This window comes from Diplotaxodon limnothrissa, linkage group LG12 (assembly GCF_057381915.1).
Source record: "Diplotaxodon limnothrissa isolate DT_005_m linkage group LG12, D_limnothrissa_male_GT1.1, whole genome shotgun sequence".
Classification (NCBI taxonomy): Eukaryota; Metazoa; Chordata; class Actinopteri; order Cichliformes; family Cichlidae; genus Diplotaxodon; species Diplotaxodon limnothrissa.
In genome coordinates this window covers 9,844,990-9,870,224 of record NC_140607.1, presented here as the reverse complement: position 1 = coordinate 9,870,224, position 25,235 = coordinate 9,844,990, and the positions used below count along the sequence as shown (strand labels likewise).

Below are 25,235 nucleotides of genomic sequence, written 5' to 3'. Positions count from 1 at the left end.
GCAACATTTGATCGTTCTGTTGCTCCCATTGAAATGTATACAGCCTATTTAAAATCTAAAACTTCAAATTGTCCATAGCCTACTGTTGGTTACAACTGTCCTGTTTGAAATGGATACTAACTAGCTAACTGACTGAATGCCCATTAACCTTATAACTCCTGTTGTGTGTTTGCGTGTGTGTGTGTGTGTGTGTGTGTGTGTGTGTGTGTTTGTGTACAGACAGACAGCCAGGTTCATAATGGATATAAGGAAGTTTTTTCAAAAAAAAGGAGCCACATTCAGGTAAAAGTGTAAAATCAAATGATCCGTTAATCAAGAACAATGTTGCATCAGTGTTTCAATGTTTATATCTTTTATTAGATGTTCATGTGGTTTGGTTATTTGCCTTTTGGTTGAAAGTAGACTGAGAGAGGACTTTTTGTTAGCGATCTTAATAATTTTTCATCTAATTGAATACAATCTATTTGTGTATGATTGTCAGTCCAAATAGGGAGAGAGGAAAGAGGAACGTGAGGAGAAAGGGCAAGGTCAGGAAGAACCAGGTAAGAAAACAGACAGGGAACAGTGACAGGCAAAACAGAAACTGTTAAACTGACAAATAGAAAAAACCTAATTTTACTCACACAATCTGGAAGTTGTGTTCTCCCTATATTAAAGCTACTATACAGAATCTGAAAAACAAACTGGGTTGAAACATTGTTGACCCTCTTTAACAACATTCCAACATAACATTATAATTGATTGGGGAGATTAAAATTAATGATATATTTTTATGTGGTTCAGCCACAACTCTACTAAAACCTCAGCCAGTAATAGGTAGGCCAACTTTTGGACCGTTCAGTTGTCTGTATGACTGCCGCAGTACGTACATCACATTTGCACACTATCAGAAAGTGCCAAACAGCCCTGGTGGAGTGAGGAGCTGTAAAGAGAAGCAGATGCTCTGTTTATATTCTAAAAATGTTTTAAGCTTGTTTCAAAGATTCTGTACAGCAGCTTTAAATGTTTTCCAAAAGCACACATACACTTATCAGTGTTTCTCAAACTTGTTACAGTGTGTACCACCTGAAAAAAATGCAGCAAATTTAACTTTAGCTGTCTATTTCCTTCTTACAGCTTTCTATTAAACAGCTGGATCTAACCAGACATGTGTACTGTCAATTAAATCAAATTATTTTTTACAGAATTCACCTGCTTGCTGCATACAAATCTACTACTGCACATTCACCTAATGTATATAATATATAATGTTGTTCTTCTCTCCCCCTTTTGTACAAGTCGAGGAGCGTATCAGGTTACATTTCACTGCGTGTTATACTTGTATAACTATGCATGTGACGAATAAAGAATCTTGAATCTTGAATTATGAGCAGTGTGCTCATAACTTCATAACTTGAGACTGGAAATATTCATTTGTACCTCTGATGATTTAATTGAATTTCTGAACTTTCTGTGTGACTAATGAACAGCTGAAGAAAAAAAAAGGCATAGATCTTTATAAATGCTACTATGGTGTTTTGAACATGTTACATCATTGAAAGATCTTATGGTGGTGCTAATTACCAACTTGTGGCTGATATCCAACTGTTTGCTCTTCTGGACTTGTGAATTGTTTCAGAATTCTGACAATTTTGAAAGCAAAGTAAAACAGGCAAAGATTCATTACACTGTAACTGAGAACCAAAATGCCAAAAAACATCTTCTTTTCTATGATGAGGAAACTGTAACCCTCCTAAAAGGGAACCATAAAACTAAGGTAATAGCATGTTGGGGCATTTTGGCACTGCTAATTCTTATACTTCTGCTTTTTGGAAATGCACAGTACAATTGGATGGAAACCCAGCTACTGGCAGACAGACAGTGGTATCAGTCAGTTTCTTCAGGGATGATCATTAGCGTAACATCCCCATCCTTTCTCCTCACCAAAACAAAGACTGAGGTGCTGTGCTTGACGGCATTGCTCACTTCCTGAGTGGTGTGGACAGGGTGTCCATTGATGCCAATGATGACGTCATGATCAGTCATACCTCCCCTGCAGAGATATCAACACCATACCATCAATCACAAGCTGAAAAGGTGTCAAACTCTAAGGAAGACACCAGTAACTTTCACACAAGACAAGCCTGCTCCTGTGTCAGCCCCCCCCCCCCCCCCCAAAAAAAACCCCTTCACTGATTGTAAATCTCTTCACTGGCAGATATTTGCATGTTAGGTATGTACATTTGCTGATCGTCTTGCTGTTGGCAGGATGACAGTAGGTTAGTAGGTTACTAGACTGGCAATCCAAGTTGTCACTGTGAATTGACAGGCTGTGCTGTAATGCTTGGATGTTAGTCAACTGCTGTGTTCTGTGCAAAGTATAAGGCTTCAATGTCATGGGAGGACAATTAAGAATATAGTCTAAAGAAAGAGAGAAGGATTCTGTCTTCCATAAAAAAGATGTCAGCATTGCCTTTGGGAAGTGCAAGAATAATGAGTTTAATCTAAAGCCTTGAGAACTGCAAGAAATTTCTTAATCCACCCAGAAAGGCCTCCAAATGCCAGTTCACAGCAGATATTGTTACACTCTGTAAACCAGTACCAAAACAAGTCCCAACTGTGCAGCTTTGCAATAAAAATAAGAAAATACATAAATAAATGAAGCCCACAGCTGTGGTATCCAACTTTGAAAAGATTTAATCTGTAAAACAGTGTAGCATTTAGGATAACAATAGGAAAGTGTCTACAATAATCTCTACAATGTACACTTAAAATACAGCAAACAAAACCCATAACATTAAAGCTGCACTGGATATTATATTGAAGAAGCAATGCCTTTCCTGTGTAGTTTATAATGGGAAAGTTACACTCAAATGAATCCCCAGGAAATGTATCACTCAACTCTAAAGACTATGTTAGTATCTTTTAGTAAACTTAGCACAATAGTGAGTAAGAAAACTATCACCTGTGATGAATCATAACACAATATGATAATCAAACTTCTGATAATCAAAGATAATCAGAAGTCATCGAGGTGGATGTGTGTGCATGCATACAAAAAAAGACCTGTTGGCTGAAAAATAGCCATTAACAAGATTCTGGAATAAGTATGGTTATATATGTGACTATTTTTCTCTTCAGAATTGGTAGAGTTCATTTCAATCTGTTGGTTTTCTGGCACAGACCCAGTTTTTAAGCATAGTCCACAATTTTTTTTTGTCAGGTTGGAGCTGGGTCTAATGTTAGCCTGCTTTATCCATGGATGTGTGTTTGAGAGCACTGACAAGTCAAAACACTGAATTGTGTCCAAGTTTTAACTGTCAAACTATTGATTTAAGGTGAATCTGAAGAACTTTGATTTATTAAATATTCCACCTACTCTGTGCAATGTTCCAGTGTATGCAGCAGATACAGTGGAAGCTTAGCTGCACTGTACCGGCAGCTAAACAGCAATGTTCTCAAGTTTGAAAGCTCTTCAATTTTATAGCTGTTCTTTCTTGGTTGACACCCCCTCAGTCGGTGTGATGTAACACTTGCTTCACTGTTGACAGTGACACTAGTGTTCCAGCCATTTCTAGTTCATGGCAGGCTCAAGCCTTAGTAATTCCTGGGTCTTAAATAATTTTCTCTTATCTGAGGAAGACAGTTTGGGTCTTCTTCCAGACCATGGCAAACTGGAGACACATACAAATAACTTGTACTTATTTACAGTTGTTTGACTGATGATTCTAAGCTTGAATCTAAGTTTGTGGGATGGCCATTTCAACCCTTTTGAAAATTTCTGGACTAGCCAAGTCAATCAATTTAAATTAACTCTAAAATTCTGCCAAGAAAGTGGTCAAATATCCTACCAGAAGCTTATTGATGGCTACTAATAATATCTGGTTAAATTGCAACTTACTAAGGGATATTTAACCAACTATTAGTGGAGGTGAATATATACTTTTCTAACTTATTATAATCATTTTTTTCCAAGGTGGAATGATTGTACAGCATACATCTGGAAAGACTTGAAAACAAGAACTGGGTGCATAACTTCCATGCCCAGGTTTTAGCATTAAAGTACATACTTGTTGATATTTTGCTTTGACATAATGATCTGAGATCTTTTATAAGGAATCATAAGAGTTTCAGAGTGAGACACAGAGCATTGTCAAGTTGACACACTTTGGGAGGAGAAAGAAGAGAGAGGGTGCTGCTATTTGGGCCTGACATCACTCCGAACAGCATTCCTGATGTGATGTTTACAATATGATAATTGCCCTCAATATCAGGGGATAGCAGGAAATAGCCACAGATCAGAGATATGCATGAATCTCTGGGGTGTCACAGATGGAAGCCATAACTTATAACAATAAACATTTTTGAAGCACTGAAAGCACTAATGGCTCTAAAACAAGTGTTTGTCCAAGGCAGCGCCATCTTTTGCCCCATATTTGTCACATAAGCAACACGAGGCAACTCCTTCTCCACTATTCTCACATCGCCTTTTTGTGCTGGAAGTTCTTTAGATGTTTGGCTACCACCAGATTAGCCTGCTTTGCAACCCAGCAGCTGGAGTCTCTGTTTTTTTAAATGTAGATTGTCAGACCTACACTAAACAACAATGGAAGCTAACAGGTCCAGGTGTTAAGTTGAATATGCTGCATGGATCCTTGACTATGATCTTACTATTAGGGCAGGTTGGTCAGGCAGAAATCTGACGCTTTTCAGAAAATATCCAGAGCTTGATCTCCGGATGCCAAGTTCTAATAGTACATTTATATATTTCAAAAGGGCAATAATTAGTACAAAAGGTGTAGTTCAGCTAAACCTCTGAGTGGTAGTACTACTGAAATTCAGTGTGCAAGACAACATTACAGGAACACCAGATAAGAAATTTGTGGTTTTTTTTAATAAAATTGGTCAAAACCATGCATCTATCTTTTTACTTTTATCTGGTTATTTTACTGTTTCTTCATATCTTTGATATCTATATTGTGATATTTACTGATCGATAGGTAATGGTAACTGCACATGCTACCTTTTTTTAAACTATAATTCCTATGAAGATGCTCCTTGCTAATTGGCCACTTATTTGATAATATAGACATTTGATATAATATTTGTGATTTTCAAACTAAAAAAAAGGAACTTTTTCCTACTCAGAGTTTTTTTGTGTGATTTTAGATCCGTATGACAAAATGAAAACAAACTGTAAATTCATACATGTGAAGTTGTGCTGAAAAGAATGATGTCAAACAAGGCAACGTAAATAGTCTTCAAAGGTGAAATATAAAGATAAAATCAAAAGTAGTCAAAAACAGCCAATTATACCCTCCAGAGGCTTAAAGATATGCTATTCACAAATAGAAGCAGGTTGTTACTTCAGCATTTTACATGAATCTGCACTTTTGTAGTCAGAGTCTGCTGGCCATTTAAAAAAACAGGAAGGTTTAAGGCACTGGTACTATTCAATTCAATTCAATTTTATTTATATAGCGCCAAATCACAACAAAAGTCGCCTCAAGGCGCTTCATAGATACAGAGAAAAACCCAACAATCATATGACCCCCTATGAGCAAGCACTTTGGCGACAGTGGGAAGGAAAAACTCCCTTTTAACAGGAAGAAACCTCCGGCAGAACCAGGCTCAGGGAGGGGCGGCCATCTGCTGCGACCGGTTGGGGTGAGAGAAGGAAGACAGGATAAAAGACATGCTGTGGAAGAGAGACAGAGGTTAAGCTGTTACCTTCCTGGACTGCCCTTTCACCCTCTGTTTGGATCAAACCCCTCTGCTATGACAGTGCCTGTATATGGCTCCCCAGCCTTTTAAGTTCAAGGTGGTCCTTAGGCCGGTCCTGTCATGTCTCTTTGTGGCTCACTCGCAGGGTCCCTTGCCCGTGCTGCGTCTCAGCCAGTCCTCAGACCTGCGTCCAGGTGAATTTGTGGTGGCAGTAGGAAGCCCTTTCTCTCTGCAGAACACTGTCACCACTGGCATTGTCAGCACTGCCAATCGCAACAGCCTAGAGCTGGGCTTTAAGGACTCTGACATGGACTACATCCAAACTGATGCCATTATAAATGTGAGTGAATAAGCATTATAAACCTATTGATGCCTTTCATTTTAACTGCCTTTATTTGTTTTTATCCTTAATGAACAATGGGTAAGAAAATGTTTTTGTTTTTTTGTATTATTCATAGTATGGAAACTCCGGTGGACCGCTTGTCAACTTGGTAAGAGGATTTATAGTGCTGTCACGTGTAAAGAGATAAGACCAGGCCATTTGCATGTTTGTTATGCTTGCTGCTATGTAGGCGATTTTCTTGTTTTATTTATGACTGTGTGGACTAAGGTCATGATATTGTTTTATTTAATACCCAGTATCTTCACTCTACTCCCTCAGGTTCAAAATTAAGCCTTCCACAAAATATTTTAGGACAAGACCCGATTATGGAGGTCTTTGCATTGTTACTATGGAATAAAATGATACAGATTGTATATTCATTTATCAAGGTTGCTGCCTCCAGCCTGCCTTCCCGAAAATTGCAGCTTTTTTCTAAAGGAGAATAGTTGCCATACCGAGCATGCATTTTTTTAATTGTCCTTTGCTGTGAAAACACAGATAAGTTATGACAATAACCAAGACTGATGATTTGCATTGTGGGTAAAAAGAACACTTAATAGACACTGAGTTGTGTTATGTGCAGTGGAAGAAAAGGACACAGTACTGCTGTTTCTTTCTCTACATGAGGCAAAACTGTGAAATCAATGAAGACCACAGACACAGCTGCCCCTCTATTTTGTGCTTTTAACAGGATGGAGATGTAATAGGCATAAATACTCTGAAAGTGGCTGCTGGAATTTCTTTTGCCATCCCTGTGGACAGAATACGTCAGTTTCTTGCCAACTCCTACAACAGACAAGCCAGCAGTGAGCAGAATCGTATGTTTTTGTCACAGCATCCAGGAATTCAGTTCATGATAACATTTATTCAGTGATAAAGTCATATATATGTGTTTATTTCCCCTCAGGAAATTCACTACCAAAAAAGAAATTCATAGGTGTCCGGATGGTACAACTCACACCATTGTAAGTAAAGGAAAATTCATTTTTCCTAAATTGTCCTGCATTTTAAATGAAGCTAGTCTTAGCTAATTATAGGCCAATCTCCAACCTTCCTTTCATATCAAAAATCCTTGAAAGAGTAGTTGTCAAACAGCTAACAGATCATCTGCAGAGGAATGGTTTATTTGAAGAGTTTCAGTCAGGTTTCAGAGCTCATCACAGCACAGAAACAGCTTTAGTGAAGGTTACAAATGATCTTCTTATGGCCTCTGACAGTGGACTCATCTCTGTGCTTGTCCTGCTAGACCTTAGTGCAGCATTCGATACTGTTGACCATAATATCCTATTAGAGCGATTAGAACATGCTGTAGGTATTACAGGTACTGCACTGCAGTGGTTTGTATCATATCTATCTAATAGACTCCAATTTGTGCATGTAAATGGAGAGTCCTCTTCACACACTGAGGTTAATTATGGAGTTCCACAGGGTTCAGTGCTAGGACCAATTCTGTTTACATTATACATGCTTCCCTTAGGCAGCATCATTAGAAGACATAGCATACATTTTCACTGCTATGCCGATGACACCCAGCTCTATCTGTCCATGAAGCCAGATAACACACACCAATTAGTTAAACTGCAGGAATGTCTTAAAGACATAAAGACCTGGATGGCCGCTAACTTTCTGCTTCTTAATTCAGATAAAACTGAGGTTATTGTACTCGGCCCTGAAAATCTTAGAAATATGGTATCTAACCAGATTCTTACTCTGGATGGCATTACCTTGGCCTCCAGTAACACTGTGAGGAACCTTGGAGTCATTTGAAGGAGTCATGTCCTTCAAAGCACATATTAAACAAATATGTAAGACTCCATTTGCGCAACATCTCTAAAATTAGAAATATCCTGTCTCAGAGTGACGCTGAAAAACTAGTTCATGCATTTATTACTTCCAGGCTGGACTACTGTAATTCATTATTATCAGGATGTCCAAAAGACTCACTGAAAAGCCTTCAGCTAATCCAAAATGCTGCAGCAAGAGTACTGACAGGGACTAGAAAGAGAGAGCATATTTCTTCTGTTTTGGCTTCCCTTCATTGGCTTCCTGTTAAATCCAGAATTGAATTCAAAATCCTGCTCCTCACATACAAGGTCTTAAATAATCAGGCCCCATCTTATCTTAATGACCTTGTAGTACCATATCACCCTATTAGAGCACTTCGCTCTCACTCTGCAGGCCTACTTGTTGTTCCTAGAGTATTTAAAAGTAGAATGGGAGGCAGAGCCTTCAGTTTTCAGGCCCCTCTTCTGTGGAACCAGCTTCCAGTTTGGATTCGGGAGACAGACACTATCTCTACTTTCAAGATTAGGCTTAAAACTTTCCTTTTTGCTAAAGCATATAGTTAGGGCTGGACCAGGTGATCCTGAATCCTCCCTTAGTTATGCTGCAATAGACGTAGGCTGCCGGGGGATTCCCATGATGCATTGAGTTTTTCCTTTCGAGTCACCTTTCTCACTCACTATGTATTAACAGACCTCTCTGCATTGAATCATATCTGTTATTAAATACCTTCTTCAGGAACAAAAGGCAGTACACAGCTGTTTCACACCTTAGGGTTCACACTCCCTTGCTACCTCCCAGAGTCCTCGAAGAGACAAAATACTCTTCCTGTGGAGTGGTCTGCTTCCCCCAACTTCCTTACTACACCCCCACCATTTGTCTTATAGTGTGAGTGTGGAACATGTTTAAATCCAGTGGCACCAAGGCATTATAAAATAAAATAATGTGATTAATACATAAATAAAAGAAATTCCTATACAGGGGGCAAACTCCTCAAGATGGGTGGTGACCATGGTGGCCGTTTAGAAGTCGGCCATCTTGGATACAATTTATGTTTTTTCAACAGGAAGAGGGCCATGTGACACATCAAACTTATTGGTAATGTCACAAGAAAAACAATGGTATGCTTGGTTTCAATGTAACATTATTCTTTCATGAGTTATTTACAAGTTTCTCTTTGTTCACAGCCATTGACATGTCAAAGAGGTTAACACGTGAGGAGTGGATCGAAATCGTGTTGATATCTGGTGAACGCAGTAACCGGGTCATTGCAGCTGATTTCAATGCAAGACTCCCTACAAGACCACCCATCTCCCATGCTACAGTTAGCAAACTGCTTGCTGGTTCAGTGTTGGATTTGCCAAAATGTGGACGCAAGAAAACTTTCACTAATGAAGGAAAATCAGTGGCTGTCCTAGCTTCATTCAGCAAGAGCCCACAGCGTATCACTCGCCGCATGTCACTGGAGAGTGGCATTAGTCGAACATCCCTTCGGCGGATGTTAGCAACTCACAAATGGCACCCTTACAAACTCTAGCTACTGCAGCATCTCAACGAGGATGACCCAGATCGGCGCACAGAATTTGCAGAATGGGCAAAACAAAAATTGGAACAGGACCCTCAGTTCACGCAGAAGATTTTGTTCAGTGATGAGGCAAACTTTTATGTGAATGGTGAAGTTAACAAACAAAACTACCGCTATTGGTCTGACACGAACCCACATTGGATGGATCCCTCCAAGACTGTTGGAACAACAAAAGTGATGGTTTGGTGTGGTATATGGGGTACAACGATAGTGTGTCTATTCTTCATCAATGGAAACCTCAAGGCCACTGGGTATTTGAAATTGCTACATGATGATGTGTTTCCCTCTTTGTGCATTGAAGCTGGCACGTTCCCTGAGTTTTTCCAGCAAGATGGTGCACCACCACAATATGGGTGCCATGTCTGAGCATTCCTAGATGAACAGTTTCCTGGAAAGTGGATTAGTCATCGTGGGCCAGTTGAATGGCCCCAAAGGTCTCCCGATCTGACCCCCTTAGACTTTTATCTTTGGGGTCATCTGCGGTGTTGCTATCAGTGTGTGAAGAGTGGGAGAAGAGGGTTGCATTGACAATCCAACACAATGGGCAGTACATTGAACACATTTAATAAGTGGTCAGAAACTTGTAAATAACTCATGAAATAATAAAGTTACGTTGAGACCAAGCACAACATTGTTTTTCTTGTGACATTACCAATAAGTTTGATGTGTCACATGGCCCTCTTCCTATTGAAAAAACAAAAGTTGTATCCAAGATGGCCAAATTCTAAATGGCCACCATGGTCACCACCCATCTTGAGGAGTTTGCCCCCGCACATATACTAATGTGCCACAAACAGGACTTTAATATCACCAACTATTCCCTTGTTATTACGGTGTATCCATATAAATGGCCCACCCTATATATCAGATCTATAGTTGGGTGTTCTGGATGCTCAGGTGAAGAGAGAAGCTGATCTTTAAATTGATCACCACCTGGTGATGAGTTTGGGGGGGAACCCAAATATAGTGAGGATTCATTCGGCGCGTCTAGCAAGATCACAAGTACCTACTTCCTGCTGAACTTTGACAGGATGCTGCAGTGGAAGGAATATTTTTGATTATCTCCCCAATCCCACTGACATGCCTTTCATAGAGGAAGCAGAGTATGGAGATGAGCGGGGTGACTCACCCACCACTGGGGGGTGAGGTCACTTTGGCAGTTAAACAGGTCTTTGATGCCAATGCCCCTGGCATGTATGAGATTTGCCCTGAATTCCCAAAGATCCTGGGTGTTGTAGGGCTGTCTTGGTGCCACGCCTATGCAACATCATGTGGAGATCTGTGCCAATGCCTTTGTATTAGTAGACTAGGGTGATGATTCCCATCTTTGAGTAGAGGGGTGTCCTCTAAATATTGACAGCTCACACTACTTAGGGTCTCTGGACAGGTCTACACTAGGGTACTACTGAGGAGAGTCTGTTCATTAGTCAAACCTAGATTCAAGAGGAACAATGTGTTTTTTGTCCTGGCTTTTATCCTCTTGAGATATTCGAGTGGAGAATTTGCCCAACCAGTCTGCATGTTATTTGTGGACTTGGAGAAGGTGTTTGACATCATCCCTTGGGGGATCCTATTGGAGGCACTTTGAAAATATGGACTGTGACCGCGTGCACCTGTTCGTCTTTGTCTATATGTCAGGTTGGGTCTCTCTGGGTACATCTCAGGCCCTCCAAAGTACGGAGGCCTATCTCCCCTCACCACACTCCCTGCCGGTGGCTGATGCCCTCACACGTTGGTGTGTTGGTGGTCCTTGTCGTCTGGGGCTGGGCGCTCATGTATGTACCGGCTCACTCCTGGTGGCCGATTGGCGGGGCCTGGCGCCTGTGGCCCGGTTGGGCCCCTTCCGGGGGGTGGGATGCCCTCAGGCCTCTGGCCTCTGGGCCTGAAGCTCGGTCCTCTCTGGCACAGCTGGCTGCCGGCAGAGCCCGCGAGCACGCCACTGCAACCCCCTCTGGCCTCTGCTCCGTAGCTGCTGGGTGACCTCTCGTTTGGGGCTCTACTCAGCTCTTCCCAGGAGGGTGGCACGGTTCCCCCCCTTTTGGTGGTCCTCCTCGGGTCCTTGTACTCTGGAGCCTCTGGATATCTGGGGCGGAGAAAGCTTTGGAATACAAGCATGCTGATCCACACAGGTGTGCACACAGGTGTACACACGGGTGTTCACAGACGCGGACTACACCTTTCTTGGCTGCTGCCTCAAAGCACATTGTGCGCTGTCTATCTTGCGTGCTGCACAATATCGTTTAATATTTAGTATCTACTGTTATCTACTGCTAGCTAGTTTATTGTGATGGTGCTGTTTTTTATTATGTTGTTCTTTTTTTGTTTGCTTTCTCTTCTGTTTTTTTTCTCCATACAGGTGATCCAGGTGTTTTGTTTGTTTTTCTTTCTTTCTTCCCCCCTTTCTCACCGTCTCTTCTCCCCTTTGGTTTTCTTTCTCTCCCTCTCTTTCTTTCATTCTTTCTCCTTGTCCTATCCCACAGTCATGTCTGTCCCGTTTGTAGCAACCGAAAATAAAATCAATTCATAATTATAATAAAGGTCAATCAAATGGACCAATATGGCAAGGCCATGATGATCCACTTGGTAAAATAAATCCACTTGGCATCTTTCTTGGCCTTAAGACAACTATTCTGATGGCTAAAGATCCAAACGGGACACAAAAAAAAAAGGACTGTTTGGAAGTGAGAACTTGGTTGCATTGACGACAATGAGTTGGACTTGTTTCTAGTGGCTGTTGGACTTTGCTGGGGCTGCCCTTTGACACAAATTCTGTTTGTAACTTTTATAGACAGAATTTGTAGGTGGATTTTGTCTCTGCTTTTTGTGTTTATGTTGGCTTTACCAGGTGGTGGCCTCCAGCTTGCAGTGGAACAGTTCATTGCTGAGAAGTAGCAGGAATGAGAATCAGCACCTCCGAGCAGGAGTTTAAGTATGGGTCCGGCAAGAAACCGTGAAGGAGACACAGCAAATGGACCATGGCAGATTCTAATGCTAGCTTCTGCAATAGCCTCAGAAGATATGAGTTGCCCACTAAACCTGAGATAAACCAGTAATAAAACTGTTATACTTTTTTGTAAGGTTTCCATTGGTGAAACGATCCTTCCTCTGTGAAATTCAACTCATTCAGAGACCAGCTGTTTATGGTCTCTCAAAACTAGTCCTGCAAGCAAAAATCATGTTGCTGAATTTTAGAAAATCTTCCACTGCATAACTTGTTCCAGTCACTCACTTGTTCAAACATTATTATTAGCAGTTTTTTTCTTTTTCTGTTGAGATTTCTGTTGATGTTGATGAAGGTTAACTGTCACTGGTTGGAAAAGGTTGCCAAAGCCCTACGGTGGAAATGAGTGTTTAAAGTGCATTTTTTAATACAAAAACATTTAGTTGTACACCAAACGAAAAAATGCTTCAGCTTGACTCTGCCTGGTTCCTCCTTTGCCAGGCTCACGCCATTTATCTCTAGTGGGAATTGTAATGCTTCATTTAATTTATAGCTGCACCTCCCGGGGTATGGGCTCTTATGTCACAACAAATATGCCTTTTAGGCAAGCTTTAGAACCCCTTATGCAAAGAATGTATCACAGAGTGTTAAAGCATTGTACAACTGTCACCACTCCCAGGTTTTTAAAAAGAGAAAACTCCTTCAGCTTTAAAGCAGTTAAATCCAGTGATGCTTCTGGTTAACTTCTGCTGATCTTGAGGTGTTCCTGTATTCAGATCAGCCCTAAAGATGTTAATCACGTGCTTCACACTGAGTGCCGTCTGACTGAAGTGGTTGGGAATAGAGCACCTGCTACCATACAAAGCAGCCAGTTCTGTATGAGCAAGTCTAAGTTGGAACATGTTTTATTCAAAACCGCTCTTGTAAGTATACACACAAAAAATAGCTGGGGCTTTGAATTCATGATACATGAACAAATAGCACCCCAAAGGAATTCAGTCTGCAAATTGGCCATGTTAAGGAACAGAGTCTAATTTTGGTAGGCAAAGGCCCTTGATGACTCTCTCCCTGGATTTCTCACTGCTTTGTGTGCAGGATTAATACACTTTGATGTTAGCCTCTGATGACAAGCTACTCAGCAAGATGAAACGCACCACTGATTTTGCCTTAAACCCTTGGGGAGCCCCACAAAAACAGCAGGACACTCACATCTGGATCGATTTTGATGAGAGCGATGTCCATCTTCTGATCCACATCCCTGACCGCAGCTTCATAATGTACGCCACTTTTCAACTCAACTTTTATCCGCTGTTTGTTGGTAAGCACGTGAGCATTTGTGACAATCCAGCCATCCTCTGACACTATAAACCCAGAGCCACTCGACACAGAGACCTCCTCACTGGAAAATGGCACTCTGGCAGTAAAAAAAGATTAATAGCAAAGGTCATTTTGCATCTAAAAGAGCATTTTGAAATGCTACTTCATTTTTCTGCTTTGGTTTGGTTTACCTTTGAAAAAGCTCCAGGTGTACCACAGCTGGGACAATCTTATCCACCACATCTGCAATGAAGTTAAACTTGTAGCGTATACTTCCCGGATGCTGTGCCCCTTTTAGTATAAAAGAAAAGGCATAAAAGTTTTCAAAAAAATTTCTTTAATAGAAAAATGAAATCTTAAAACTTAAACAGACTTTATTTCCAAAACAGTCATGTATCGTTTAAAAGAAAGTGGGGCTGTAAAAAGACTCATACAAAGAGCTGGAAGCAACAAACATCTTCAGCTTCTGTTAATGTTTGGTCGAACCTAGTTATTACTAGGTTCAGTTCATTACTGGCTTGTCTTATTAATGAAGCCTTTTATAGATTTTTCATTTGAGCAGTAAAGCTTTTTTATGAGTATTATTTTTAGGGTTTTGTCATTTTAGAGAGGTCTTAACTAGATCGAATGCAGTCATTTACTTGTTATTAAGTTGACTGCACTTTTGCTGCCATTAGAGAAGCCAAGATGGGAGAAAAGGACATTATCTGCCCTGCAGTTGTTTTGCTGCGTCCGTGTTTTCTGGCCCTCCGCCAGAACACCTACACCTGTATGCACTAGTTGACTCAGTCTCCTATTCAGAATTCAAACATTTATATCAACACTTTTGCTTTGCGTGTCTCTGAATCTGTGTATCATGTGACATGAAGATAATAGTTTCATTTACAATTCTTTCCTTATCAGACTTACAGAATACTTATCAGGCAAGTACTGGCACATTATTACTCCACTCAGAGCTTGTATGGTTTTTAATATTAGTGGGATCACAGGCTTACTGCAAACACAAACATCTTCATTGGTTTATACAAAAGCACACACAATACCCACCCATATGTTTTTGCTAGTATAGATTAGAAGCTTCCTATTAATCTGACATGAAATAAGTCTGATGCTTGAGTGCTCATGAAAGGAAATGGAATTTACCCTGCTTTGGAAAACAGTATTTTCCTCACTTGGGGGCAATATCTCCCAAGTTCTCCTTAGCTCGGTAAACAAACTTGTTGGTCTGAAGCTGCCAGGTTCTTGAGCTGACGCCGTGTTCGTTTGCACAAACAAACTTGTCTGTGCAGAAATGGTCTTAAATGCAAATGACAGTCTGTGTTTTTGCCAAAAGCTACTTTGGCAAAATGCCAACTATTTCTGCCTCTGAAAGCTCTTCCAACAAATCAAGAGTGAGCTCTGCATTGACAGGATAAATTTGTAGCTTTCAGTATCCTCTCAATTACACAAAGGACACACAGCATTGCCAGCTTGCATGTCCCTCCATCTTCCATCAAATGAATACAGCGTTTGATGCTAATCTGCTATTAAATTTTCATATTGTCATCACACATTAAATTCAACATTTCTATTAAGAATTTATACCGTAAATTATGTTTGTTAAACTTTTTGGGGCCTTTTTATGGATTTGTTTTTGATAGGGATGGTGAAGGCTAACAGGAAAGCGGAGCAAAGACATGGGGGGTCGGACTCGAACCAGCTGCTCTCAGCCGTGCGGCATATGGTCTCCTGCTCATCCCAGTGAGCGAAACCTGCGCCCAGTAAATTATATTTTGTTTTGTTTTTAGCAGGAATTGTTCTTAGGCACTTCAAAAAAGTTGTAAAGTGAAAATTACATGCATTACCTGATGAATAGGGCTGTGTGATATAACCAGAATCTCATATCCCGATGAAAGACATTTCTCATCCCAACAACGATGTATATGGCAAAATAGTGCTTTTTCTGTAAATTCTGCCACTCTCGGGCAGCTCAACTTGTGTGAAGTGTTTTCAGCTGGACATTGTGTACCTAGAGTCGAGTGTTTTGACCGATGCATGAAACTATGCATTGTTAAATATAAGTTGTAACTTCCGCAGTTTTCTTTTTGAGTATTTATTACATGGTGTGCTGCGGGAAAAAGCCTGTTCTAATGTTTGAGTGTAAGGTTTATTTTGAGCACCTGACGGCTCTTCTTTTGCGTCTCATCCGTAAACTCTCTCCATACTCTTTCGTGTGATTTTTGCGTATGTGGTAGAAGAGGTTTGTCATGTTTGACTCTGCGGTGGGGACTAGTTTAGGAATAAGGTCCTTGATTTGTTTTGACTGGTCCTTCTGTTTGGAGCTACCTGTTTCTGCCTCATCTTTAATGGCTATGCTGGTATTCTCTGTGCCTGCATCCATGTGATGACCATCCAAACAATGAAAAAAATTAAATAAACAGTGTATCCAATATATTTCATCATATCGCGCAGCCCTACTGATGAAGTAGTTTAACCTTTTGTTAGACCTGAAATATACAAATGAAAATGAAAACAATGTAAATTTAAAATAGCTTCCATCTAGAAATTTGGATCCATAGTGTTGGGGCCATTATGCTGGCATAGTTTTACAAGATTGCAGCAAATCACTGCAAAGACCTCATCCGTCACTCACATGCTATGACCTAAGCAATTACAAATCTCAACCCAACTGAATGATGTTTTAGATGGCACTCTCTATTGTAGTCATTATCAGCAAAACATCAAATGACAAAGTAGCTTGAAGGGATGTGATTCCATCCTCCAGTTTCAGTCATGTTTTATTCATGTAACTTAAGGTGCTTTATAAGCCACTGAAGATATGCTCCTCTGTAAATAACGCCCATATTACCTGGTATTCTGCACACAGCCAGTAAGGAACACAAATAGTTCAAGAGTCAACTGAGCACTTTCTGTTTAGTTTATGCTCTTTCTCTCTCTCTCACATACACACACACAATCTTCATCTTGTATCAACAGAAATAGCAGCCGTAAATATCCCAACATTTCTCGCCTGTCTGTTTCCTGATCACCTTGTTTACAGCAGAGGAAGGTGATGAAATGTAACGACAGGACTCCCGACATACACACTGTTATCTGCAAGTCATAGGGCAGCACTGTCCTCATTTTATCTTATGTAGACTGCTAGCAGTGAGGTTATCAGCAATTTCTGATATAAACTTTAAATTCACTTCACATTTTACTTTACCCAAGTGCTAGTTACTATCAGAATATTCAATTTAATATATTAGCTAAATCCTAGTACTAGTCCCTAATCTGTGCTTATGATCAAGTGGCATATTTGGCATTTTATATTAATGATTAGAGCAAAAGAGAAGGCATAGACTGTATAGAAAAGATGGATGTAACTTTGAGGTCTGAAGTCTGAAACCAAAGTACAATTGACTTAAACCTGCTTTCTTTATAATGGCCAGTAGGGGGCCACATTTGTTGTTGCAAAAAAACCTTGCAGAAAATTCTTCAACTAGTAGTTTCAATTCTTATTAAATACAAAATTAATTACATTCATTTGATAATGTTGTCATCAACGTCATGTGCCACCTATAGGTTGTATTAATGGGACTTATAGGCAGCACGGAGGTGCAGTAGTTAGCAATGTCACTTCCCAAAAAGAGAAGCTCCACCAATCAGTGGAATTACTGACTCTAAGAGATATTGTGAGGCTGAGGATTCCTTCTTGGAACGGTTATGCCCAGGACCTAGTAGCTGTATGACCTTTCTGCGTGGAGTTTGGATGTTCTCCCTGAGCCTGAGACTCTCCACAGGTTGTCTAGCCTCCTCCCACAGTCCAAACACATACAATGTAATGTTAGTCAGTGAGTCTAAAGTGACAACTGGTTAGCCATTTATGTGATATTTGGTTAAAATCTGGTGCAAAGGTCACAGAACTCTTGGACTGAAAACTTGGACTGTCTTCAAAGATTTCTCTGAGACTAAATGAACTCGTACATCTGATGAAGACTGTGGATATATGGCAATGAAAGGGGATTCAGTATGTGGAAGACTGTTATGAAAATGGACATTTTGTGTCCTTTGAACAATTGAAGAGCAAATGCAATCTCCCCAACAAGCATTGTGATCTTTTTTAGAGCAAGCACAGGCCCTCAAATTGCTATCCGATTGTTCAGTCTGACGTCACTAGCCGTGTCTGGGTCTAAACTCCGCTGCAGGTCCATATATCAAACGATCACTATGGCATTACTGAGAGTTGAAAAACTGTTTAAAGTCTTTCATCTTTAATAAAATGATCAGCGTTCTGCTCTACCAGGTGTAACAATTGAGTTTAACATCCAGGCATCCATGAAAACGGAGTTTATGACATTTAACGGAGTTAGAAGTTAGCAGGGAGTTAGCTCGCTAGCTTCTATCTAAATACAATATAGCATGTCCTGACTGCGGGGTTTTGGAAACAAATTAAAACGTATAGCTCTGTTATCACTTCCAGCATAAATGAAGACAGAAAACTTCTGTGTGCAGTGACGTTTGTAGGGTTACTGAAGTTGGGCTAGCTGGTATATAATGATGTGCTACGTGACCGCTAGCGACACAGCTATGTTAGCATAATATAAACAAGCTAACTTTTTTTCCACTCGATAAAAGTTAACGTGAGTGTTGTCGGTGGTCAGGAACAAATGTAATCGCATGGCAGGATGCTGTAAAAGGACCAAACTTCAGCCAGGAGAACAACTGAGATAATCCATCCACAATACGTGGTTAGTTATTCATATACTGCTGCATGGGCTGGGCTGTAGTTACATCCTAAGGTTTTAAAAACTGAGCTTAAATAAATGATTAGTGGTAATAAAAGCCGAGGGAGGTCAACAGGGATCACTGACTGTTTTAGGAGCTTTTTGAGATCAAATAGAAGAAAATACATAACATTAAACATGTTAACAACAAAAAAGCCGTATTAAACGCAGACTACTTTAAACCCGGAAGTAGGATTAGTCGCGTCATCACTGAACAATCGGATAACTGATGCAGAGACTTGTTCATCACAATACAGGGCAAAATGTATTTCTAAAGCATGATCTGTGTTACAGAATCAGAGTCCAAAGCCAGCTTTGCAAAAATCAAGAGTGAATATATATACTTATGAACACTTCGGGTCAGATTTATGCTATAATAGTTTGTCAGCTACAGTTAATTCCAAATGCAGACTTGCCTTTATCAGCTCACCTCACTCCACAGAAATTACATAAATCCAAACCTAAATTTCCAGATATGTATTTTAAGTGTGGTTGACAAGCTACATTAGTCTGTTTTGTATTGGAGCATTCTGGAGAGTCTAAATAAAGATTTTAATAAGATAAACGGTAGCTTAAGGCTAGATCAGTCCTGATGCTGGAAATATAACAACAGAAGTCATCCAGTGTGCTAACATATACATGTTTAGATTGCGTAAGAATCATATTATTTTGAATAAATATAAATAACATGACGCTAAGCTTTGGCCAATGAATGTGAGCTAACAACAACAAGGTCGCGGGTATGGCTGCGACCGTAGGATAGGAAAAAACCCTAATATGAAGGTATTTTACTGTGCATTTTACAGTAATGTTCTGTTCTTCTAGAATATCATTAAAGTTACGTAAATAGACTTTGACTTCACATTTTGAATGTAAATTAACGTTAAATCACTGTAATGTAATACAACATAATTGTCTTGATCAGAGGTGGAAAGAGTACTCAAAATTTGTACTCAAGTACAAGTACTGTTACACTGGTTAAATTGTACTCAATTACAAGTAAAAGTACTGGTGTTAAAAAAATACTTGAGTAAAAGTACAAAGTACTGTTCTCAAAAACTACTCAGAGTATTAATTACTTTTTAACAGACTGATGTTTTATTCTGTTGTCAATAGCAGGCATTCAACTCGATTCACCAGTATAAATATTTATGTTCAAAGCACATTTTTCAGATGAACAAGGTATAGAAAGGTAACTTGTTTTGTAAATAAATGTAGATATAAAAGAAGGAATTTTGTTTGTTAAAACAATGACAAAAATGTTTCTGAACATGCGTAGAACCATTTAAACTGTTCCCCATACACTGAACAACAGGCAGGTAAGTGTCTTAATCTCTTAGCATTTCTTTCACACTTTACTTTCTGAACCTTTTGTTCAGTTTCAGCAAGAGCTGGTTTTCTAAATTAACAGAGGTAATCCGACTTCGTTTGGCAGTGAAGAGTAGACCAGCACAGCTAAAAAGTCGTTCACACGCAGCAGAAGCAGGCAGAGCTGTGTTCAGTTTAAGAGAGAGGTTTTTGATGGCTGAGAAGGAGTGCAGCAGCTCCATGGTGTCTGTGGCACAAGCAAGATAACCATCAAGCTCAACTGTACTTTGCAGCCTTCTGGAGATTGGTCTGGAGAAGAATTCATCTTCATCAGATGACTCTCTTTGCTGATCCTCACTCTCATGCTCTGTCGTTTCAAGATGTTGTTTGATGTATGTCAAGGCTGTAATTGCAAGTAGATAACACAATTTTGTTATTTAAATTTCAGTGATTATTCCTGAACACAAATTTAAAATCGGCAAATTCTCAAAAAGGATTGTTTAGTATTCAGGACAGACCATCAATAACTTACAATGTATTAGGTGAAATACTCACTTAAGCATGTGTTCAAATGTAAAAATACACAAAAATGGGATCACATGATCACTCCTTGAATCGCTACCTTATCGTGGTGGAGGGGTTTGTGTGTCACAGGGATCCCAGGGGCTATGTTGTCTGGGGGCTTTTGCCCCCTGGTAGGGTCTCCCATGGCAAATTTGCCCTGGGTGAGGGACCAGACAAAGAGCGATTCATAAGACCCTTATGAAAAGGACATCGAGGGAACAGTTTACCCTGCCCGGGATAGGGTTACCGGGGCCCCGCCCTGGAGCCAGGCCCGGGGAGGGTGCCCGAGGGCGAGCGTCTGGTGGCCGGGCCTTAGTCCATGGGGCCCGGCCGGGCACAGCCCGAAGAGGAGACATGGGCCCATCCTCCCGCAGGCCCACCACCCGCAGGAGGCGCCATAGGGGTCGGGTGCATTGTGTGCCGGGTGGCGGCCAGGAGCGGAGGCCCTGGCGGACTGACCCCCGGCTGCCAAGACTGGCAATAGGGACATGGAATGTCACCTCTCTGGTGGGGAAGGAGCCTGAGTTATCAGAATCAGAATCAGAATACTTTATTCATCCCGAGGGAAATTAGGGGTTACAGCAGGCAGCACGCTAATGGCGCATGCGCACTCACAAAGGAACCTTCTGACCAACTTTACACAAACATCACATTGGGCAGACATGTCAGAAGGTAGGCTGATAGGAAAAAAACAACGAAAATACACTACATGAGGTAAGAGGAGGAGAAAAAAAACTCCACTCAGACTGAGCTCCTAGTGGGAGAACAGTTTGATAAAAGAAAAAACACCTCAGCACAAAAGCACATGACTATCAATACACCATAGAAACACGAGACAAGCAACAGGGGCGGGTAAAGGGTAAGAGAGAGCCGGCGTAGACAGCGCATCCGGTCCTGCAGCATCTGTGCTGGTCCAGTTGACTGCTATCATCCCCGGTAGGGCACAAGCATTGAAGACGTTGGAAAGGGAGGGGGATGAGTGAGTGCTTATCAGTGTAAGTGTGTGTGTGTGCGTGTCCATAGTTTAGCTGAGACAGTGTCCTTCGGCCTATCAGGCTAAGTAAACAGTCCTCCAGCCAATCCAGGTGTCCTTCATGGGGCGGGAAGAATAGTCATCACACAGTCGTTATCAGGGAGTTGTTTTGGTGGGCTCCAGCCTTGGGCCTGCAGCTGGAGCCGTGGTGTCCAAATGTTGAATATTGTTGATTTCTCCTTTGTGAGCAGCTCGAATTCTAGCACTCCGAGGCTGGTCTCTCGATCTCCCGTTGAAGAGCTGCGAGCCTCCCCATGATGGTATCAAACTTATGTTCCGTGGTGTTGTCAGTCTTTTGATTCTGAGACCTCACAACTGCAGTGATCCGTTCCGCGATGTTTTCCAACTGTCGCTCAAGGGTCTCATTTTGAGCAGGCCTCTCTCTGATGTTTCCCCTCATACGCTCAATGGTGTTGTTTTGAGCCTTCACAGCAGCTGTAAACGTCTCCAAGGTGTTGACCATATTACGTTCGTTGTGAGAGGTCGCACCTCGTCCCGTCGCTTCGAATCCAGCGGGCAGCCTTGTGGGGGTTTGAACAGCCGGTTCCGCTTTCTTATTTCTCTGATAAACCAGGGCTAAGCCAACGCCGATCAGCATGAACCCTGTTATCATGGTTCCGAATAGGTAGATATCTTCAGCGTCCTCGATCGACAGTCCCGCCAGGCACACGGTCCTCCAGTTCTGCCACCCGTCCATCGTGTAACCGGCAGGGAAAGTCCCTCCAGGGCACTCAGGCTCTCCCGAGCCCCGACTTCTCGTTGAGAAAAGGGTGTCAATAGCACTCAGAGACCAGTTGATCAAATCCATAATTCTCTTTTAGGTTTAGAGAACAACAGTGAGAGACTGTTCCAGGGAAAGTAAATTCACACAAGACAAGACAAGGACATAGAGGCGAAGCAGGGAAGATAAGGGTGAGGAGGAGAGGAGAAAGTGCGACCGCCTTCGCTGAGAGCTCAAGACAAAGTGCGTGAGGTTGAGAGGTACCGGCTAGATATAGTCGGGCTCACCTCTACACATGGCTTGGGCTCTGGAACCAGTCTCCTGGAGAGGGGCTGGACTCTGTCTCAGTCTGGAGTTGCCCCTGGTGAGAGGCGGCGGGCTGGGGTGGGTATCCTAATATCCCCTCGGCTTGCTGCCGGTACGTTGGGGTTTTTCCCGGTGGACGAGAGGGTTTGTTCCCTGCGCCTTAGGGTCGGGGAACGGGTCCTGACTGTCATCTGCGCTTATGCGCCGAGTGGCAGTTCAGAGTACCCAGCCTTCTTAGAGTCCCTGGGGGGGGTGGGGGGTGCTGGAGGGTGCTCCACCTGGAGACTCTGTTGTCCTGCTGGGAGACTTCAATGCTCACGTGGGTAACGACAGCGAGAGGGGCGTGATTGGGAGGAACGGCCTCCCTGATCTGAACCCGAGCGGTGCTCTGTTATTGGACTTCTGTGCTAATCACAGTTTGGCCATAACGAACACCCTGTTCGAACATAAGAGTGTCCATAAGTGCACGTGGCACCAGGATGCTCTAGGCCGTAGGTCGATGATCGATTTTGTAATCGTATCAGCAGACCTGCGACTAGGGCTGGGCCATATTATACCGTTCACGGTAATACCGGTATAATGTTAGGCAACGATAGGAAAATGAAATATCGCGATAGAATGGGAGTAAAACGCGCATGCGCAGTGCCTTTGTTTTCATACGCACATGGCCGATTGTTGAGTGAAACAGATGAACCAGAATTGGTTTGTAAAAATGGTGCAACTTCCGTGATGTGGAACTGGTTTGGTGTTTGTCCGTCAGATACACGACAAAGCACATTTTTTTGCAGAACATGCAAGCGGCCGTTGTTATTGTCATATTTGTCGGACTAAGATGCTCTTAAATCTGGGAGTAATCTGGGTCCTAAACTCCGTATGCTTCAGGTCAAACAACACTGCAGCATCACTTAGAGTTAAAAACTGTCTAAATTCTTTCATCTTTAATAAAACGATCAGCATTGCTGCTTTACCAGGTGTAACTATGAAGTTTAACTTCCAGGCATCCATGAAAACTAAAGTTATTACATTTAACGGAGTTAGACGTTAGCAGGAAGCTAGCGGAAGTTAGCTCGCTAGTTTCGCTAGTTACCTAAGCATGATATAGCATGTTCTGACTGAGAGATTTCTGAAAAAAATCAAACGTACAGTTCTGCTATCACTTCCAACATAAATGAAGACAGGAAACTAAACAGCAGTGACGTTTGTAGGGTTACTGAAGTTGGGCTAGCTGGTATATAATGATGTGCTACGTGATCGCTAGCGACACAGCTATGTTAGCATAACATAAACAGTGAAGCTGGAGGACGAACACTAACACTTTTCCACTTATAAAAGTTAACGTGAAGGTTCTTCATGGTTAGAGACAAATGCAATCGCATGGCAGGATGTTGTAAACGGACCAAACTTCAGTCAGGAGAACAACTGAGATAATCCATCCACAATATGAGGTTAGTCATTAATAGACTGCAACAACATGGGAATAGAGCAGCTGCCAGAGAATTCAACATTAATGAATCAATGGTACAGAAGTGGAGGAAGCAAGAAGAATGAGTTTAATAAAGTTTGATTTATCTGACTGCTTTGTTTCGCTTAATGTGCCTTATAATCCCGTGCACCTTATGGTCCGAAAAATACATACTGCACACTGCAGTTTAATGTTGCAAAGCACCTCTTTTTAACTTCAGTGGATATTATACATGGTTATGCTCAGGATATGTCAGCCCATTTCTACTGGAAATGCCTTTTGGTTAAACTTTCAGCAAGGAATTTGCATTTGCACTGTTACATTTTTATAAAGCTTTAATGTACATAAAAACCAGCTTCTTGTTTAAGTGAAAATAAATGGAAGGTTGTCTTTTTGCGCTAGTAATGTTGTGGAGTTGTATTTTGTCTCGCATCAATTATATCGTCGGTTATATCGTTATCGCAAATTTTCAAATATATATCATGATAAATATTTTTGGCCATATCGCCCTGCTCTACCTGCGACCATATGTTCTGGACACTCGGGTAAAGAGAGGGGCTGAGCTGTCAACTGATCACCACCTGGTGGTGAGTTGGATCAGGTGGCGGGGGAAGACGCTGGACAGACCTGGTGCACCTAAACGCGTAGTGAGGGTGTGCTGGGAACGTCTAGCAGAGGCCCCAGTCCACGAGATCTTCAACGCACACCTCCGGCAGAGCTTCAACAGCATTCCGAGGGAGACTGGGGACATTGAGTCCGAATGGACCATGTTCAGCGTCTCCATTGCCGAAGCTGCTGCATTGAGCTGCGGCCGCAAGGTGGTTGGTGCCTGCCGTGGTGGTAATCCCCGAACCAAATGGTGGACACCAGAGGTGAAGGGAGCCACCAGGCTGAAGAAGGAGTCCTATCGGGCTTGGTTAGCCTGTGGGACTCCGGAGGCAGCCGACAGGTATCGACAGGCCAAGAGGAATGCGGCTCGGGCAGTGGCTGAAGCAAAAACTCGGGTGTGGGAGGAGTTCGGAGAGGCCATGGAAAAAGACTTTCGGGCTGCCTCGAAGAGATTCTGGCAAACCGTCAGACGTCTCAGGAGGGGAAAGCGGTGCTCTACCTGCACTGTGTATAGTGCTGGCGGAGCGCTGCTGACGTCGACTGAGAAAATTGTCAGGCGGTGGAAGGAATACTTCGAGGACCTCCTTAATCCCACTGACACGTCTTCCGAGGAGGAAGCAGAGTCTGGGGATGAGGGGAATGACCCGCCAATTTCCGGGGGCGAGGTCACTGAGGCAGTTAAACAACTCCTTGGTGGCAGAGCCCCTGGTGTTGATGAGGTCCGCCCCGAGTTCCTGAAGGCTCTGGACGTTGTAG

The 25,235-nt window shown here is 41.9% G+C and overlaps 1 protein-coding gene and 1 pseudogene across 1 annotated transcript; both read right to left on the bottom strand.

Moving 5' to 3' along the window:
* Positions 1-1,866: 1,866 nt before the first annotated feature.
* The window catches only part of LOC146620859 (serine protease HTRA1-like), a 31,459-nt pseudogene continuing 8,090 nt past the window's right edge, over positions 1,867-25,235 (bottom strand).
* LOC146620860 (uncharacterized) lies at positions 21,314-22,189 on the bottom strand. Its single transcript, XM_085367099.1, has one exon. The coding sequence runs from the start codon at positions 22,187-22,189 to the stop codon at positions 21,581-21,583; it is 609 nt and encodes a 202-aa protein (XP_085223225.1). The 3' UTR covers positions 21,314-21,580.

Coding starts and splice junctions, on each gene's coding strand:
- LOC146620860 (XM_085367099.1), bottom strand. CDS start 22,189: ATGGATTTGATCAACTGGTCTCTGAGTGCTATTGACACCCTTTTCTCA.